The sequence below is a fragment of the Lampetra fluviatilis genome, chromosome 58 (genome assembly GCF_964198595.1).
Source record: "Lampetra fluviatilis chromosome 58, kcLamFluv1.1, whole genome shotgun sequence".
Classification (NCBI taxonomy): domain Eukaryota; kingdom Metazoa; phylum Chordata; class Hyperoartia; order Petromyzontiformes; family Petromyzontidae; genus Lampetra; species Lampetra fluviatilis.
In genome coordinates this window covers 7,452,527-7,472,710 of record NC_136332.1, presented here as the reverse complement: position 1 = coordinate 7,472,710, position 20,184 = coordinate 7,452,527, and the positions used below count along the sequence as shown (strand labels likewise).

General features: G+C 61.2%; 1 protein-coding gene across 1 annotated transcript in view; it reads left to right on the top strand.

Annotated features, from left to right (window-relative positions):
* Positions 1 to 9,846, top strand: part of TEX2 (testis expressed 2) — a 29,589-nt gene extending 19,743 nt beyond the window's left edge. Inside the window, 10 exon segments of the mRNA XM_078880611.1 lie at positions 840 to 941; positions 943 to 1,291; positions 2,460 to 2,758; positions 3,369 to 3,515; positions 4,405 to 4,504; positions 5,876 to 5,987; positions 6,745 to 6,891; positions 7,542 to 7,757; positions 9,196 to 9,316; positions 9,654 to 9,846. Coding sequence (XP_078736737.1) covers positions 840 to 941; positions 943 to 1,291; positions 2,460 to 2,758; positions 3,369 to 3,515; positions 4,405 to 4,504; positions 5,876 to 5,987; positions 6,745 to 6,891; positions 7,542 to 7,757; positions 9,196 to 9,316; positions 9,654 to 9,785 — 1,725 coding nt within the window. The 3' untranslated portion in view covers positions 9,786 to 9,846.
* Positions 9,847 to 20,184: the final 10,338 nt, after the last annotated feature.

The window sequence follows — 20,184 nt, the reverse complement described above, 5'->3', positions numbered from 1 at the left end:
CCCCCCACCTACCCCTCCCCACCACCCCCCACCTACCCCTCCCCACCACCCCCCACCTACCCCTCCCCAGCACCCCCCACCTACCCCTCCCCACCACCCCCCACCTACCCCTCCCCACCACCCCCCACCTACCCCTCCCCACCACCCCCCACCTACCCCTCCCCACCACCCCCCACCTACCCCTCCCCACCACCCCCCACCTACCCCTCCCCACCACCCCCCACCTACCCCTCCCCACCACCCTCCACCTACCCCTCCCCACCACCCCCCACCTACCCCTCCCCACCTACCCCTCCCCACCACCCCCCACCTACCCCTCCCCACCACCCCCCACCTACCCCTCCCCACCACCCCCCACCTACCCCTCCCCACCACCCCCCACCTACCCCTCCCCACCACCCTCCACCTACCCCTCCCCACCACCCCCCACCTACCCCTCCCCACCACCCCCCACCTACCCCTCCCCACCACCCCCCACCTACCCCTCCCCACCACCCCCCACCTACCCCTCCCCACCACCCTCCACCTACCCCTCCCCACCACCCCCCACCTACCCCTCCCCACCTACCCCTCCCCACCACCCCCCACCTACTCCTCCCCACCACCCCCCACCTACCCCTCCCCACCACCCCCCACCTACCCCTCCCCACCACCCTCCACCTACCCCTCCCCACCACCCCCCTTATTGCAGCGGTGCTTTGGGATAGGAGTGAACGTGTAGGATCTGGTGGAGTGAACGTGTAGGATGTAGTGAAGTGAATCTCGCTCTGAGAACGATCATAACAGCTCCTACCTGGCACCTCTATCACCCCCCTCCTCGTGCCCCCCCCCCCCCCCAGGTGTTCCTCGTACCCCCCGGCCTCGCCAACAAGCGGCTGTGGAACCAGAAATACCCGATCTGCGTCGTGCTGGCGTCGCGCGCCCGCGACCACGACGACCGCCCCCCCCGCCGCGCCCCCCGACCTCTCCTCCCAAAATACCGAGCAGCAGCAGCAAGGCGGCGCGTCGGCGGGGGGCGCCGCGGTCGCGGCGACGGCGGCAGCGGCGGCGGCGGTGGAGGGGGGCGAAGAGGAGGAGGCGGTGGAGGGGGGCGGCGGTGGCGGTGCGGTGGGCACGGAGGTTGCCGTGGAGACGGAGGCGAGGCCGGAGAAGGTGCTCTACCTGTTTGGGCGAACGGGCCGCGACAAGGAGGAGTGGTTCCGCCGGTTTCTCCGAGCGTCTGCGCTCAAGAGGGCGGGAGCGGCAGGAGGAGGAGGAGCGGCAGGGGGAGGAGGAGGCAAGGCCCTGACAGGTTCGATTCCCGGTCTTGGCCGGTCCACGGTTCACCACTCATAAAAACAAATTTGACTTTTTTTATTTTATTTTTGTATTTAAGGCCCCACTGAGCTGTATAGCTTTTTGTCAGAAGCGACCACCTGGCCAACACAAATGATGATAGCTCAACGAAGTGGCTTACCATCATCGTTTGGAAATCTATAGCAGCAGCCAAATACTTTGAACGTGTGACGTTGATTCTAAACATGGAAGGGAAAATATTCGGAGGACCCGGAGAAAAATCCACGCGACCATGGGGAGAGAGTGAGACGCAAACTCCAAATATACAACAGGTTGCAAGGGTCGGGAACAAACCCACGACCTCCTGTATGCCAGGCAAGGTAGTTAACATTTCCTAGCCACCGTGATGATGATGAGAGAGAGAGAGACACGCAAACTCCATATATACAGCAGGTTGCAAGGGTCGGGAACGAACCCACGACCTCCTGTATACCAGGCGAGGTAGTTAACATTTCCTAGCCACCGTGATGATGATGAGAGAGAGAGGCACGCAAACTCCAAGTATACAGCAGCAGGCGACGTCAGGGTTGGGATCGAGCCCACGACCTCTTGTATACCAGGCGAGGTAGTTAACATCTCATAGCCACCGTGGTGACGGCGGCGGCGGCGGCGGCGGCGGTACAACCACGCCGACCGACTCGCCGTCGTGTCCTCCTCGACGCCCACCCACGGGAAGGGGGTTTTCGCAAGATCCGCGTGTGATCCACCAACCCGCGCTGCTGCTGCTGCTGCCTCCGCACAGCGCAGTATCACGGGGCAGCCGCGTAGCCACCGCCACCTGATGATCAGAAGTTAGAATCGGAAGTTTATTTCCCCACTGAGCAGAAGCCCAAGGGTGGCTCAATTGGCAGACGTCAAAGCATTACACAATTACCGATCGTGTCGTAAAAATTACATTGGCGCTTAAACTTTCGTGGTTCTAGTAATCGAGTCGGTGTGAATGAGGACGGAGGGTGGCAGGGAGTGGAGAGATGCCAAGAGATGACACCGAGGTGGTCCCAAACACCCCGGGGCAGCCACACTCAATGCTTTTGGATCCAAATGGCGTGCGCGAAGTCTGGTAACTGCGGTCACGATCGCGATGCTGCCGCTGCCGATGCTACCTGTGCTCGTGCCACCCGTAGGTCTGTTGGCGGGACACAGCCGCAGCGACAGCCAGTCCGGTCGACTGTCACACAGCCGCAACAACAGCCTGGGCAGCGGCAGCGACGCCAAGGGGCGACCGCTCGCCGCCGTCGCCGCCGGCGACGACCCTTGCCCCCCGCCGCGAGAGGCCGGGGGGTCGGGGCGGCGCTGGGCGCTGGACTACGTGGCCTACCTGGCGCCCTTCCTCCCCGAGAACGCCGAGGGCACGGGGCCCGCGGGGACCGTGGCACGGAGCCCGGCACGCAGCGCCGACAGCAGCCCCACGCACGCCCGCACGGTGACTCGCTCGCCCGCACGCTCGCCCGCACGCTCGCCCATACGCTCACCCGTACGCACGCCCGTACGCTCACCCGCACGGTGACTCGCTCGCCCATACGCTCGCCCGTACGCTCGCCCGTACGCTCACCCACACGGTGACTCGCTCGCCCGCACGCTCGCCCGTACGCTCGCCCGTACGCTCGCCCGTACGCTCGCCCGTACGCTCGCCCGCACGGTGACTCGCTCGCCCGTACGCTCGCCCGTACGCTCGCCCGCACGCTCACCCGTTCATCCATTTATTCATTCACACTCGCCTGCTCAGGCAAACCCGCACGGTGACTCACTCACCCGTACACATCAACCGTACACTCACAGACTGTTGGGGCAAGCGCCGCTAGCAGGCACCTATGAAGGCCGACAAGGCACACGAGGGGGTGGGTGACCAGCACCACGCCCGGCGGACGAGCGAGCAAATCGTCCAATGAGAGGGGGAGAGGGAGAGAGGGAGAGAGGGAGAGAGAGCGAGAGAGGGAGAGAGAGCGAGAGAGCGAGAGAGCGAGAGAGAGCGAGAGAGCGAGAGAGCGAGAGCGCGTTTTCACTTTTGCCGTGGGCGACGCGTTTCGGCGCAGGGCGGCCCCGGGGACGATGAGGAGGGCGGCCCGCAGTTGGCGTGGCTCAACGCCGTGGTGGGCCGCGTCCTCTGGGACTTCCTGCAGGAGAAGCACTGGGCCGACTGGGTCTCGGGCAAGATCCAAAAGAAGCTCAGCAAGATCAAGGTGCGTTGGCGGTCTGCGGCGCGTACAACATTCTCTGGCACGGCGTCGTTGACGGGTTCCGCGTCGTTCCTGGCGCAGAGCCGAGCGGCATCGGCTTCCGTTTTCCGAGCGAATATGTTAGGAGGCCGCACTTCCCGGTTAGCACGGTTGGCCACGTACGGTGCGAGAGAAGTTCAACATACATGCTCGTACATGAGTAACCCATCCACTCACAAGGACAAAGATCCCCCGTGTAGCCTTAATAGGCTGTTGCGGGCAAGCGCTGCTAGCGAGCACCTCTAAACGGCCGCCACGGCACACGAGGGGGTGGGTGGCCAGCACCACGCCCCGCCGCCTTTGTCTCCCCAAGTGGCGATGTTTACACACCGTATTAGGTACTAATTTGAGGCTGAGTCGACCTAGGGGAGGCCCAGGAACGGTTCAGATAATCGGCCACTGGTGTTGGCCGTCAGCGGAAATCAAACCCGGGTCGCGAGGTTCGTAGCGCAGCATAGCGCTAACCGCTACACTACCTCTCCCCACAACACACACAATCACACACACAATCACACACACAATCACACACACAATCACACTACACTTGTAAACACAACAACAACAACAACCGCTGATCGCCACTAAGTGGCCAGTGACGTCACCACGACGCTTGTGCCAGGCCATGTGCACCTTGAGGCCACGTGAAGTGTCGAACGCCCGCTGGCAGGAGGTCACGGGGCAGACCCAGCAGGTGCCACGGGTCGACTGACTGAGATGACCGAGATGACTGGCTGATGCACCACCTGTGCCCCCTACTGTGCCAACTTGTAAACACACACACGCACTGACACACGCACAGTATTGAGTGTGCCCGTCTGTGCGGAGCCACTAGCGCTGTTCCCGATCTCCGCAGCTGCCGTACTTCATGAACGAGCTGCGTCTCACCGAGCTGGACATGGGCTCCTCCGTGCCCGCCATCCTGCGCACCACCAAGCTCTCCGTCGACCACCAGGGTAAGCGGCGCCGGCGCCACCTCGCACCACCCCGCACCGCCTACAAGTGTCCCGCTGGAAGTTGCGGTTGTAGACGGACACGGCCCCCGACAATACACAAACACCACCCATCGTCATCGTCATCGTGGCGGCCCTCCGCACGCTGACGATGTCTTATTGGCAAAAGTGGCCCACCTCTGATAGCACTGGTCAACACAATTTTTCTGGCATAATGTAATTTTAGGGTGCTGATTCCAAATCTGGCCTCAGTTTTTGTCTATCACATCAGGTTTTTGAGATATCAAATATTGCATTTTCAATAAAAACTGCAGAAGAAAAATATTAAATAAATGTGGATATCTACATGAAATGATATTATGAACACACTATCCTAAAAATACAGCACCGTATTTTAACACTAAAGCAGGCACTGACTCGCAACAACTTGCAATCATAAGTGACAGAGTTAATTTCGGGTAAAATCAATGAAAATGGGGTATGCCGATAGCATAAAAATGAGATGTGATAGAGCAAATCTGAGACCAGATTTGGAATCGGCACCCTGAAATTAGTCTAGTCCAGCTGCAAAAGTCCAGGCCAGAAAAAAATGTGTTTTTGTTGACCAGTGTTATTATTAAGTACACCGACATAGATTCGCATAGAGACCCATCGACTCGCATAGAGACCCGTAGACTTTGTGAGTGTGTGTGTGTGGGGAGCTCATGAATAACGTAAGTGATGAATATCTGAGCCGTTCTTGAGGCTCCCCTAGGTCGGCTCAGCCTTAAAACGAGTATCCGGTGCAGCGTGGAGAAACATCAGCGCCGGGAAGACAAAGGCGGCCGTGCTCTGTGCTCCTGGCCACCCCACCCCCTCGTGTGCCTTATCAACCTTACCATAATAATAATAAAAAAACTCCTATCCAGGGGCCTGTCCTGGCTCCTCCCCCCTCAACCAGTATATATACGGGGTCGGATCTCTTGGAATTTCTCATTTACTTGATACAGCGAGCGTGCTGTGACGGTTCCACCTGAAGACGGAAGCTTGTGTTGCCTCCGAAACGTCGTGATTTTAATTTTATTTTTTTACCTACGTGACTTTAAATTTCGATTTAAAGCTTTCGTGACTGCAGGGATTCATCTTCTTGGTTCTTTCGGTCAAGTCACGTAGAATGGAAACAATAAAAATAATAAAATAATTCTCACGACTTTTCGGCTACAACGCAAGCAGCCGTCATCAGGTGAAGACCAGGTCTGTCGGGGAGACAGCGTCTGAATGAACCCTCGTGTGCCGTTGCCGGCGTTCGTAGGCGCTGCTTGCTCTCGTAGCGCGTGCCCCGACGGTCCGTTTGCAGGCCGCACACAGCGGGGACCTTTTGTCTTTGTGTTGCAGGTTTGTGGGTGGACCTGGACGTATCCTACTCCGGCTCTTTCACCATGACGCTGGAGACCAAGATGAACCTCACCCGCCTGGGCAAGGCAGTGGAGGCCGCCAGCGACGAGGGGTGAGTGCTGGCGGTGAGCGGGTGGGTGGGCGAGTGAGGGAATGGGTGAGCGGGTGGGTGGGTGGATGAGTGAGTGGGTGGGCGAGTGAGCGGGTGGGTGGGTGAGTGAGTGAGTGAGTGGGTCGGCGAGTGAGCGAATGGGTGAGCGGGTGGGTGGGTGGGTGGATGAGTGGGCGGGCGGGCGGATGGGTGAGTGGGTAGGCGGGTGGATTAATGAGTTGGTGGGCGAATGGGTGAGCGGGTGAGCGGGTGAGTGGGTGGATGAGTGAGTTGGTGGGCGAATGAGCGAATGGGTGAGCGGGTAATCTGGTGGATAGGTAAGCGAGCAAGCAGGCAGATGGCTGAGCGAGCGGGTGCACATGTGAGTGAATGGATGTATCTATGCGTGAGTGGTTGAGCGTGGCGGGTGGGTGAGCGGGCGGATGAATGAGCGTGCGTGCGTGTGGGTAAGTGTGTGTGTGCGTGTGTGCGGTGTGTAAAACATCATCGCTCGGGAGACGAGGATGGCTGGGCGTGGTGGTGACCATCTCTCACCCTCTCATGTGCCGTGCCGGCCTTCATTGGTGCAAACAGCCCTTGCCCCCAAAAGATTATTAAGCGCTATTCGGGGGATCTTTGTCTTTATACGAGCGAATGGGTGTACGCGTGAGTGGCTGTATTTGTGAGTGGTACCGCGCGTCACGTACTGCGCGTCACGTACCGCGCTTGCCATGCCGCGCGTCACGTACCTTGCCATGCCGTGCGTGCCGGTGCCCAGCCTGCGGCTCAAGGCGTGCTCGCTGGCCGATAGCGACGAGGAGTCGTCCAGCGCCGGATCCTCGGAGGAGGACGATGAGCCGGCGCCGCTAGCGGCCGACCTGCCCGGCCCGCTCGGAGACAAGAGCCAGACACCCGGCGCCGAGGGGTGAGGGTCAGCCCGGGTCACTCAAACGCTCGCTCGCTCGCTCACTCAGTCACTCGCTTGCTCTCTCAGGCACTCGCTCGCTCAGTCACTCGCTCGCTCACTCACTCGCTCGCTCGCTCAGTCACTCGCTCGCTCACTCACTCAGTCGCTCGCTCGCTCAGTCACTCACTCACTCAGTCACTCGCTCACTCACTCAGTCACTCGCTCACTCAGTCACTCGCTCACTCAGTCACTCGCTCGCTCACCCAGTCACTCGCTCACTCAGTCACTCGGTCACTCGGTCACTCGCTCACTCGCTCAGTCACTCGCTCACTCAGTCACTCGCTCACTCAGTCACTCGCTCGCTCACTCAGTCACTCGCTCACTCACTCACTCACTCGCTCACTCACTCACTCAGTCACTCGCTCACTCATTCAGTCACTCGCTCACTCATTCAGTCACTCGCTCACTCTCACGGTAGCCGGGCTTCAGGGGTAACTCACTTTTACACAGCAGCGCCGAGCGCAGCCTACAGAATTGGCCAAGCGTATAGCCCGCACCGCTCGCCCCACACAGCCCGCACCACCAACCCCACACACAGACTGCACACAGCCCCCGTGTGCTCTGCTCACGGCTGACCGTGCGTCTGCCCTCTTCGCCGCCGCCCGTAGGTTCGTGGGCGGCGGCGGCCGCACGAGCAGCAAGATCCTGCGGCTGGTGGACAAGATCACCAAGTCGCGCTACTTCCAGCGCGCCACGGAGAACGAGTTCATCAAGAAGAAGATGGAGGAGGTGTCCAACACGCCGCTCATGCTCACCGTGTCGCTGCAGGAGTGCCAGGGCGCGCTGGCGCTCAACATCCCGCCACCACCCACCGACAGAATCTGGTGTGACCCCCCCTCCACACACCCCCTCCACACACCCCCTCCACACACCCCCTCCACACACCCCCTCCACACACCCCCTCCACACACCCCCTCCACACACCCCCTCCACACACCCCCTCCACACACCCCCTCCACACACCCCCTCCACACACCCCCTCCACACACCCCCTCCACACACCCCCTCCACACACCCCCTCCACACACCCCCTCCACACACCCCCCCAGTGCACAGGGATCTAAAGCCTCGCGATATCCGGCTGTCGTTGCCCGGCGGCTGGGGGGTGGGGGGGGGTGGCGGTGGTGGGTGAGGTGGTGCGGGGGGTGGTTCAGGTTCAGGGACAGGGTTCACAGGTTCAGGGGTCTTCTAGGCTGGCGTGCCGATGGGGTGGCGTCGTCCGGGCCGGGCAAGGGGGAGAGAGAGAGAGAGAGAGGGAGAGATCAAGAGGGAGAGAGGGAGAGAGGGAGAGAGGGAGAGAGGGAGAGATCAAGAGGGAGAGATCAAGAGGGAGAGAGGGGGAAAGGGGAGAGAGGGAGAGATCAAGAGGGAGAGAGGGGGAAAGGGGAGAGAGGGAGAGATGGAGGCAGATGACGGAGAGCTCTGCATGCAGATGTGAGCTACCCGTCAAGAGGCCGTTGGAATGCGAGAAGGGCTGCGTGCAGATGCAGCACTTGTCGTCGTTTAACACAAAAAGAGCGAGGGAGAGAGAAAGAGACATGGAGTAGGAAGAAAGGGGGTAGAGAGAGGGGGGGGGGGTAGAGAGAGAGGGGGGGCAGAGAGGGAGAGAGGGGGTAGAGAGAGAGGGGGGGTAGAGAGGGGGGGGGGGGTAGAGAGAGAGGGGGGGCAGAGAGGGAGAGAGGGGGTAGAGAGAGAGGGGGGGCAGAGAGAGAGGGGGGTAGAGAGAAAGAGAGGGGGTAGAGAGAGAGGGGGTAGAGAGAGAGGGGGGGCAGAGAGGGGGTAGAGAGAGGGGGGGGTAGAGAGAGGGGGGGGGCAGAGAGGGGGTAGAGAGAGAGAGGGGGAAGGGGTAAGGAGAGCAGAGCGAGAAATCTTTTGTTACATCTTTCATTTAAAAAGAGGGGGGGTTACATAAAGCAAAGCATTAAAACAAAAAATTAAATGATGAACGAAGCAAAGTGCCGACTACACCCAGCATCTTCTTGTTTCCTCCGATGGTAAAAAAAAGAGAGTGGGAAAGGGGAGAGAGAGGGAGAGATCAAGAGATCGAGAGCGGGAGAGAGGGAGAGGAGGCTGGGTCTCGCATGTAAGAGCCGGCGGTGGTGGTTGTGGTGGTTGCAGTAGCGGCGGTGGTGATGGTGGTTGCGGTGGCGGTGGTGGTGGTGGTGCTGGCGGTGGTTGTGGTGGTTGTGGTGGTTGTGGTTGCGGTGGCTGCGGTGGTGATGGTGGTTGCGATGGTGGTTGCGATGGTGGTGGCGTGAGCAGGTACGGGTTCCGCTCTCCGCCGCGGCTGGAGCTGAAGGCGAGGCCCAAGCTGGGGGAGCGCACGGTGACCTTCACGCACGTCACCGAGTGGATCGAGAGCAAGTTGGAGCAGGAGTTCCAGGTGCCGGGTCGCTCGCACACCGCACGCGGGGTGGGGGGGGGGGTCACACACAGACACACGGGGGTCACACGCAGACAAGTAGGGGTCACGTAGGGGTCACACGCAGACACCGAGAGTACAACACCATCACCAACACCATCATCAACACCATCAACACCAACACCATCACCATCACCAACACCATCACCATCACCACCCCCATCACCACCCCCATCGCCACCATCACCACCCCCATCGCCACCACCATCACCATCCCCATCACCACCCCCATCGCCACCCCGCACCCCGTGACGTGACACTGCCCCCCCCCTCCTGCCCTCTCTCTCCCCCCGTACAGAAGATCCTGGTGATGCCCAACATGGACGACCTGTTCATCCCCGTGATGCAGTCCGCCCCCGACACCCGTGCCATCGCGCCCCAGTTCCGGGCCTCGCGGGTCCCGGCAGTGGACCCTGCCGACACCACCTAGCCCCCCCCCCACCACCCCCCCACCACGCCCCGCCCACCACGCCCCCCCCCCACCACGCCCCCCCCCACGCCTCCCACCACGCCCCCCCCACCTCCTCGGCGTCTCGTCTCAGCCGCCACCGCTACATTCCTCGGTCGCCCGGCCTTGCACTGAGACCCCTCTCCCCCCCCCACCCCTGGGGCGGAGGGTTGGGGGGCCGCCCCGGGGTCTGGAGGCCCCCCCCCCCCCCACAACCCCCACCTCTACATGGCCCCCACCCCCCGATGTTGGCAGCTGCCCGCCGGCCCCACGCAGGAGCCGGGGGAGGAGGGGTGGTGCGGTGGTGGTGGCTACTGCGGGTTGGGGGTGGGGGGGACGCGGCTCTACACGGATTGGTTGTTGGGGGGGGTGGGGTGCCGGGAGACTGCCACCTGTGCCCCCCACCTGTGCCCCCCACCTGTGCCCCCCACCCGTGCCCCCCACCTGTGCCCCCCACCGCCACAGCCAACACGAGCGACAGCGCGTGGCGTTGTTGTGTGCGCCAGCCGGGCCTGCGTGTGCCGTGCGAGTCGTCTCGTCTAGAGAGGCGGGCGGCTGGCCACTCCTGCCACCCACCACGTGCGTGGCAGGGCGTGCGTGCGTGCGTGGCAGGGCGTGCGTGCGTGCGTGGCAGGGCGTGCGTGCGTGGCAGGGCGTGCGTGCGTGGCAGGGCGTGCGTGCGTGGCAGGGCGTGCGTGCGTGGCAGTGCGTGCGTGGCAGGGCGTGCGTGGCCAGGGTGTGTGCGTGCGCGTGCGTGCGTGAGTCTGTCGGTCCACGTGTCGGTCCACACGGACTGCACCGGTGATTATTTTTTATAAAATGTGAAGCGACCGGGAAGGGGTGGGTGGGTGGTGGGGGGAGGGCGTTGGGAGGGGGGGGGGGGGGCGCCAAATCCGGTTCGGGGGAGCAGCTCTCCCCGGTGCCCCCCACCTCTCCTCCTCACCGCCCCCCCCACCGCCCCCCCCCACCGCCCCCCCCTCTCGGTGTCGCCCCCCTCGAACCTCCCCTCTCCCTAAGCGACAATCTGCAGATAATGTTGGTGGCGTAATCGTCGTTGTTGTCGTTGTTTGTCGTAGTCGTCGTCGTCAACGTTGCGTTACGTCGTAGTCGTCGTCGTCGTCGGCGCTCTGCGTTTGTGGCCGGACGAGCCACGATGGGGGGGGGGGGTCGGGGGGTGGGGGGGGGGTCGGGGGGGGGGGCGACCGCTTTCCCACGCCTTACGATTGGTCCACGCGGCTCCAATGTGGCCTTGACGGCGGCCGTGTCCTCGCGATGCCAAATAGCGAGCGGCCAGATCGCGAGCGCGACGGAGGGTGGGGAGGGGGGGGCGTGCGGCAGCGTTAGAGTTGGGGCAGCGTGGGTCACGAGCCGCGGCGTTGACCACAGCTTGGCCACGTTGATGGCATCGTCGTTTGTGCGCAGATGTCCCCCGGGATCACTCGATGCGTCTGGACCAATCACGGGACGGGAAGGGCCGTGGCGTTTGGGGGGGGCCGGTGGGGGTGCTAATGTTCGCGGTGAAGTCAGATTTCGTGTCGTGAGCGTTCGATATCGATAGAGCACACAGGTGGTGAGCGCGCACAGCGCTGCTGCGAATTCCGGTAAAAACCGCCCGACCCGTGGGTTCGAGCTCACGGCAACCGACGCCGGTTGAGGCATCATCGCGACCCGTCTTGGCGCGCCCCGTCTCCCCCTCGGCTGACGACGGTTCGTCAACGTCGGCGCCGGGGAGAGACGCGGTGGCCGGGCGCGGTGCTGTTGCCCAAGGCCGCCCCCCTTCGTAGGTGCGCCGGTGCCGGCCTCCACAGCTGCTCGTTAACAGCACTACACGGGGGGGGGGGGGGGGGGGGGTGGGAACCCTTGTCTTTGTTGTTGTTGTGTGTGCGCGTGACATGTTTACATCGTTACTGCGGGGAGGGGTTGCTGCCATCAGATGCCAAAACTCCAGTCCTCGCGGACCCTTGAACGCCAACCCACCCACCCGCGGCGCGTGGACGCAGCAGCGCCACCCTCGGCGCCGGTTGGGAGACCGGAGCGCCGGCTCGGCCTCTGAACCCCAACGACGCTGGGTGGGTGAGGGCCCGCCCTGCCACTCGGTCCGTGGCTCGGAGGCAGCTCTAGACGAACGCCTCGGCCACGAGCTGGTTGAGCCAGAGGGGAGCCGGCTCGAATTGAAGCGCGCGTCGGCTTAAGAAATGACGGGGGGGGGGGGGGGGGGTCGTGGGGTGGGAAGGCGGAGGTGGTGGTCGACGCGTGGCGGGGGGGGCTGGAATCCGATCCACTCGAAATGCGATCGGCATCGTGAGCGATCGCCGTGAGGTGGACTTTGAGTGCGGGGCCGATCCCGGGAGCTGACGGGAGCTGACGGGAGCTGACCGTCCGGCGAGCCGACCCGGCCGCGTGGTGTCCGGCAGGCCGTGTCATCGTCGAGGCCCCTCTGGACGTGAACGACGTACGAGTTGTAACGGTGCAACGGTTATCGTTCACTCCTCTCTCTCTCCGAACGGAGACACGTGGGGAGTGGTCTCACGGGGACAACCCGCAGGCAAGCGCGAAGGCACACGGAACCAAGAACCAGCGCCGATGACAATTGCCCAAGCTCTGTGGTTCTATATTTAGATGTTTGTCCAAGGCCATTAATGAGCGATTATTATTTTCCGTGGGGGGCGGGGGGGGGGCATAGTTAATGAATTTAGACGCAGGCTTGAACTAAAGTTTTATTTTACAAGGTAAGGACACTGAGCTACGTTGCTCACTTTCAGAAGCGATCTGGCTATCGCCGTGGGAATTTATGGCATCAGCCGAATACTCCAATTGCGTGCTGATGCTGATGCTAAATGTGGGAGGGAAAAAATCGGAGGACCCCCGAGAAAAATCCATGCAACCACGGGGCGAGAGACGCGCAGACTCCAAATATACAACGGTCAGGGTCGGGACCGAACCCACGATCTCCTGTAAGCCAGGCGAGGTAGTTAACATCTCACCACGGAGAGAGAGAGACACTCAAACTCCAAATATCGAACCCACGACCTCCTGTAAACCGGGCGAGGTAGTTAACATCTCCTAGCCACCGTGACTCACTACCCCCCCCCCCCCCCCACCGCCTGGGAGAGAAAGGAGAGGGAGAGGAGGGATGTCGCTGTGCCATGGTCAACCAGGCGGAGAACCTCGCCGCAGACACCAGGGTCAGTCTCTGCCGGTGACCTCGGTGGCGTTTCGGTGTTTTCACCGAGCGGTGCGGAGCCGGTCCGACCCCCACCACTGCCCCCCCCCCCGACCCCCCGGGAGCTGTGTGCGTGTCCGTCAGCCTTGAACGAAGTCGTCCTTGCTGCTTCTCGTCGTCGCCGCCTGGTGAGCGCTTGCCAGGCGGACCGCGCGCGCACGCCGAGTCCCCACCGGTGCCATGTGGGTGCCTACCCCCCCCCCTCCAACTTTCGTATCCCCTCTCCCGATCTCTCGGCGTTGTCGCTCAGCTCTGTCCATCCGTGATGTCTTAATTTCTTCTCTGTCGTGCTCCGTGCTCACGCGCGCGTCTCCTGGAACTTCCCGGGACGTCTTCGGTTTGCCGAGCGCCGCGCTCTGAGCCGCGATCCCCCCGGGGGACCCCCGGAGCGCCTGGCTGGGCCTCGAAACGAGGCCAGGGGGGGAGTGACCGGCTCAGCCGTGGCTCTGGCACGGCTCTGGCACGGCTCTGGCACGGCTCTGGCACGGCTCTGGCACGGCTCTGGCTCGGTTCTGGCCCAGCCTCATCCTGGAGCACAGCTGAGCCAGCTCGAATTGAGCAACGCACCGGCGGCTTTGAGCCACCGGCTCGACTTTGAGGGCCGGACACTCCGAGCTCCGAGGACGTCATGAGCCGGAGCCGTGACTCGCGCGGTGGGGGTAGTGGGGGGGGGATGGGGGGGGTCCACGTGAGTCGAGACGCGACCTCCACCGTTGCCGGACATCCTCGGCTGTGTTTGCCAACTTGCTCTTGATTTCATTGTTGTTATTGCTGCTGTTGTTGTTGCCAATACGTCTGTCGATGTGTTATTGTTGTTGATTGTTGGTGATTGTTGTTGTACGGGATCACACCGTGCGGTTTTTTTTCCCGAGCGATTCTAGCGGGAGGGTGGGTAGGGGGGGTGGTAGATGCGGTATTAAGGACCCTGCACAAAGAGTAGAGAGATACAGGTGCAGGCCCTGCAATTGCCGGCTCGCGCTACCGCCGTGGGGATAAAAAAGGGGCCTTCCGACGAGGTGCGCGGTGGGGGGAGGTATTGTTAACCTCACTCTTCCAAGCCGTCCAGACGTCCTTGGAGGAGGCGTGGTTACCCACACTTTGCCCCACCACCGCCGCACGCGACCTACAGATCATCGGGTCTTGCCTGTGGTGAAGTCGTGAGTTTCGGCGACGCCGGTGCCTTCTGGCTGCTGGGGGTCGTGGCACTAACCAGCGTGTCCCGCACACAGCGCCACTCGCTCAGTGAATGAACGCCTCGGCTTTCACACACAGCCTCCTCGCCAAACCCCGGTGGAACGCATCTTGCTGTAGCCACAAGGCCACGCGGCTATACCCTAACTGCTGCTGCTACTGAGAGAGGGCGGTGGTGTTTGTGCCATTGCATAGAGGGGGGGGGGGGGGGAGGCGTTGGAGCAGCATTCTTCATTGCAAGGCCCAGCGAGGCGGGAGGGGGGGCACTGGCCGGACCAGTAGGTGGCCTTGTGTGAAATTAAGACAAGCGGACTGCCGACAATACTCAACACGTGACATCATCATCATCATCCTCGTCATCATCATCATCCTCGTGCTGCTGTCAAACCCCAACCCCCTCCCCCCCCCCCCCCCAATGGGTTTCAAATGTGTGACGGGCCCTCACACACTGGCGATGTCTTATCGGCGAATGTGCCATGCCCCTTCTGAAAATTTGCGAAGAACATTGACACGGCGAGTCTTTTTTTTTCGTGTGCGTGTGTTCGCGTCTAGACCGAGTGCTGCCGTTTGTCGCAGCGGCTGTGCCATGGGTTTTGTCCTGATTAGAAGACGACGTCGAGAGCCGCGTGGCGTGAACGGTGAAGCGAGCCGCTGTGATGGGGGAGAGGTGCCCGATGCATTGTGATCAAGGAGCCGCACGCGTCGACGAGAGAGAGAGAGCGCGTTGCGCGTAACCGGCTCCGCATTTGGTGGCGAGGTGGCGGGATGTTAACTACCTCGCCTGGTACACAGGAGGTCGTGGGTTCGATCCCGATCCCGACGCCTGCCGCTGCTGTATATTTGGAGTTTGCGTGTCTCTCTCTCTCTCCCCGTGGTCGCGTGGATATTTCTCCGGGCCCTCCGGTTTTTCCCCCCTCCACATTTAAACAAAACAAAAAAACGTGCGTTCAGAGTATTTGGCTGCTATAAATTTCCACGTGACGATAAGCCACTCCGTTGGGCTATCATTTGTGGCCAGGTTACTTCGAAACAAAACCAAAAAACATCTACACCGCTCAGCGGCAGAGGTCGCAACCGGGTACCCGTACCCTACCCGATACCCGGCTACCCGTACCCAGCCGGGTACGGGTACCCGTTTGCGACCCTGGTGCAGCCGGGTACGGGTAGACCATGAGTCACTGGTGAGTAACCGTTTGTCACTCATTTCCCAACGTCTTGTCTCTTCTCACAATTCAAGTTCCTAGAATCAACCCACCCACGCCTGCAACATGGCGTCATCCCAGAGGTCGCAATCAGGTGCCCGATACCCGTACCCTACCCGTACCCGGCCGGCGAGAGAAGGGAAGGGGGAGGAAAAACAAAAACCAAATCCACATCGGGTTTTCGCAACGGCTCTGTCGAACCCCGGCGCGGCGCCCGAGGATCCCAGCGAGCGCGCTGCGTGGAGGGATGGGGTGCCATGTCTTTCGTGCCATAGTTTATAGCACGGCCATCGATCAAAAGGCCCGACGAGGGCCACCGCAGCGGCGGGCGAGGCAGTGCCAGGGGGTTGGGGTCGACGTTACGGTATCCGATGTAATACTTGGTGGTGAGTCTGAAGGCGTCTTGGGGCAAGGGGGTGGGGGCACACAGTGGGGTTTTCCCCGGGGCCCCCCTCGCTATGGACAGCACTGGTGGTGAGGACTCAGCCCAGCGCATTAACCCGTTCCCATTTCACCACCACCACGGCACGTGGACAGAGCCCCGGCCGTTGTGCGGTCCGACCGCGGGAGTCCACGCGGCTCCCATCGCCGCTGCCTGGCCCGTGGGGGCCACGTGGCGTGAAGCGCGTCGTCTCTGTGACCCTGCCGTGACCCTGCCGTGACGGTCACCACCCCGAAATCTTGACCCCGTTGTGAGCCACTCACTCACTGTTCGAGAGAGAGGGGGGGGTGGGGTTACCTGGTCAGTGGGCTACTTGAACGGTGGGCGGGGCTACTTGATTAGTATGAGGGGTTAACTTGGACAGTGGGCGGGGTTTGTATAGAAGTGGGCGGAGTCTCAAATCGAATGTCGATCTTTATTCAGACTGCAGGAGGAATCCGATGAGCGATGAAGCTGTGGGGGCCGACGTCCACCTCCCCGCTCCCCGTGAGTGGGCGGGGTGCGACGTCCACCCCCTCCACTCCCCCCTCCCTCCTCTTCGGCCGCCTCTCTGAGGGACATAACTGAACGGCTGGCTCACCACCGTCCGGGGTTACCTCCCACACGCTCAAATCACACCGCCACACAAACGAACGCGGAGGCGTGCACACGCGCGCCCCTGCAGGCGCGTTTCTCCCTCGCAAAGCTGGCGCTGACACAAAAGGAACGGCGGTGGTATGAATATCCATAGCCGCTTGCTTCCGCTACGGCCCACGAAGGACCCGGCAGCGTGATGCAAACACGCGGTGCAAACTCGCTGCGTAAAGCGCGCTGTGTGAACACGCACGCACGCACGCGAGCGCTTACCACCGCCGAGGTTATCCCGCACACGCCGAGCGCTTATCAACAGAAACGGCGTTGGAAAAGTCGGGGAAAGCCAGGGTGGGGGTGTGGGTGAGGTGGTCCTTGAGGGTGGTGAAGGCCATCTGGTAGGCCTCCGTCCAATGATAGGGGTTCTTAGGGGAAGTGAGTTGGGTGAGGGGGCGTGCAATCTCGCTGAATCCCTTAACAAATCGACGATAATAAGTGGCTAGCCCCAAAGATTACCTGATCTCCGTGAGGTTCCTCGGCCGTGGCCATTCCACTACGGCGCGTACCTTTTCCGGGTCGGTGCGCACCCCTGCCTCCCTGACGCAGTATCCGAGGTACCCAACCTCGCGCTGCGCAATGTGATAGCGGTCATGGGTGTGAAGTGGGGCGATCCGGCTCTTGTCCCAGGAACGGAACCCGTTCCCCGCTGCCTTCCACGGTGGCGCATCGCTGGCGGGGCCGCACATTGAGCCCCAACTTTTCCAGGTCGGCACCTGCAATACACTCGTGGCACAACACGCTCGACACACAGAACTCCTGGTTACACACCTGGTGTCCGAGACCGACCTCAAGGGTGACACCTCCCCAGCAGTCCCATCCCAGCTCCGCTATCCGGGGCCTGTAGGCGGCCCACGTCAACCCCGACCACGCTGCAGTGTGCCGCGCTCACGAGTGAGGCTACCGCCCCCGTGTCCAGCAGAATCCGGGTACGCCGCCCGTTCACCTGTCCTTCCACCAGCGACGTGGCCCCCGTGATTCCCGCCACCAGCTCCCACAGCCAGTCGCCCGAAGTCGCCGCCTTCTTGGGGGTTGTTGCCGGCATCTGCGTGGGGGGTCACTCGCTCGCCATTATCATGACAGTTTATTTGTGTTGGGACCACGTCGATTGCACCCCTCGGTAGTCCCCTCTCTAGGGAGGCCTTGGTGTTTGACCTTAGCGCTTGTCAAGCTCGGTCGATCTGGGGACAGTCTCTCACGCGATGCCCCCGTTGGTCGCATATATGGTATGCCCGGGGAAGGGTGGTGGCTCCATAAGAGCCCCCTTGCTAGCCCCCCCTTCTCCTCCCAGTGCGCATTTGTTCGAGCTCTGCACCTCTAATTGAGACACCTGCCCGGTTATGAACATCTTTCGGCGCCTGCTTCCCCAACGGCCAGCACTACGGCCCCCGGAGGACCCGGTAGCGTGATGCTATCACGCGGTGCAAACTCGCTGCGTAAAGCGCGCTGTGTGAACACGCACGCGAGCGCAAGCACTCGCAAACGACGGCGGCCGTATATGCTGCATTACACGCGCTTCACGCGCACGCTCAAATCACTCGCACCATACCCTCGCTGCAGCCATGCGCTCACGCCGGGCACACCGTCTCTCCACGCAGATCACAGACGCTACGCCGAGGTTCTGCCCACACACACAGACATCGCGCTAAACCGATATTCTGTACTCGAGTTTATTCATGGCGCCAATACGCATTACCCGAGGAGGAATATTTCGCGAGGAGAGCCGAGCGTAACTCAGCCTATGAACCCAGCTACTCAAACGTCCTACCACGAACCTTGAAACTGGACTCGCGGCGTCCCACGGACGCTGAGAGAGTCGGAGGGAGAAGGACGAGAGAAGACTTGCCCAATCACTGTCTCGCAGCAGCACTCGCTGGCATCACGCGGACGCTGTGAGCGGCTTCAAGAGGCAGGACAGCAGGCAGGGGGTGGGTCGTGACGGCTCGGAGGTTGTAGACAACAGCCCCAATCGTCCCGGGGTTCCCACCTTTATTCTCTAAACTTCAAAGGCCCGGGAGGGCGTCGCGTCGCGCAGCCAATCGCGCGCCTACCTTTTGATTTACAACTGATGCCCCGCCCTCGCCTGGAGCGTCCGTTACTCCTCCACCCATCGGTTTCCTAGTTCGAGCCTTCGGTTGTATTGCTCATCTCGCCCCTTACCCAATGTCCTCCCGTGCCCAGTAGTTTGAGCCTTCGGTTTTGCACTTTACGCCTAATATTCCACCCTCCGTCCCCCCCCCAATGTTGTGAGTAACTCATTGCGGTTGGCCCAAGGAACCTTTTTCTTTCTGCGCCCATACAATTTTAAGCCAATTTTAGGGGCACCTGTCCTGTGGGGGTCGGCCAATCTCCTGGCAGCGGGAAACCGTGGGACTCTCCCCCTAGTGGCCCTTCGGATTAAAACCCGATGTGCCAGGCAACCCCCCGCCCAGGACACTACGTGGGTGTGCGCTGAGTGCGGGGGGCGGGAGGGAGTCGCGGCGTTTGCGGAGTTGCGCCACAATCGTGGCACCACAAAGCTCTTGTTCACAGATGTGCAGAATAAGCAGACTGGGCCTTCTCCGCATGTATCTCCCTCCACATAAACAACATTACATTTTGGAAGCTAATCCTGTGTATATAGTGACATTAAAACCCAATGCTGCTCAAATTCCACACTCCCAGAAGACGCCTTGTTGTGGTTAACGGGAAATGTAAAATAACAACTTTGTTTTACGTGGAGGGGACCGATACGCGAAGGAGACCATTGCCCCGCTTACTGTTCGATACTTCTCGTCTTCTCCGCGGCGATGCTGACGATGATTTGGGTTTTTGTGTTGCCTAACTAAATTGTATAGCAAAGCCGCTCATTGCGGGGGGGGGGGGGGGGAAGCTAGTGGGCGAGTGGGAGGGGCCATGACGAAGTGGGAGGGGCTAGTGTGGTGGGAGGGGCCGTGACGAAGTGGGAGGGGCCTACCCACGAAGAGGTATCACCCCTTCCCACTCCCCCCTTTGTCAATCCACTGCTGGATGAAGGCATTTCCTTTGCCAGGCCGTGTCCAGCCGTCGTGGGGGGGTTGTTTGACCCGTACTTTGGCCACGCTGGTAAGCGCGGGTCGGTAATTGGGGAGCAGCCACTTTAAATGCCAACTATAAAGAGAGAGAGAGAGGGGATTCAAGTCGGAGATGATTGTACCACTCGCAGCGAGGGACACGGAGCCCGTGTCCCGCGTGCAAGGCGTTGTTACTGATCGTTTCGTCACCGCGTGTTCCCAGTGATGGGTGCCAATCACTGGGTGTCGGCCGTCCCGTGTGTGTGTGTGAGTGAGAACGGGGGGCGGCTTGAACGCAGGAGGATGAGGAGGGCGGCGATCGGACGGCGTCTCGTCGTTACGAAGCGGAGGTCACGTGCGCGCGTGCGACGGAATGAGCGATGATTGTGTCTGGTTTCACGAGAAGGATAATTTAATAATAAAGTAAATGTGACGTTTACACGAGGCCCTTGTGCACTCATTATCCACCAGCCTCACTATCCGCCACCTCATTAGCTCTAAGGAAAGCTGTCTCGGGTGTGGACCAATCAACTTCAAGGACAGTGCATATCATTATCATCATCAGAGTTGTTTCTTTTTGTTTGCATTGTGACTGCTTGTGTTGTGGTTATTGCAAACATGATGCCTTGTATAAAGGTGTCAGTTTTGTACCAGTTTAAAGGGT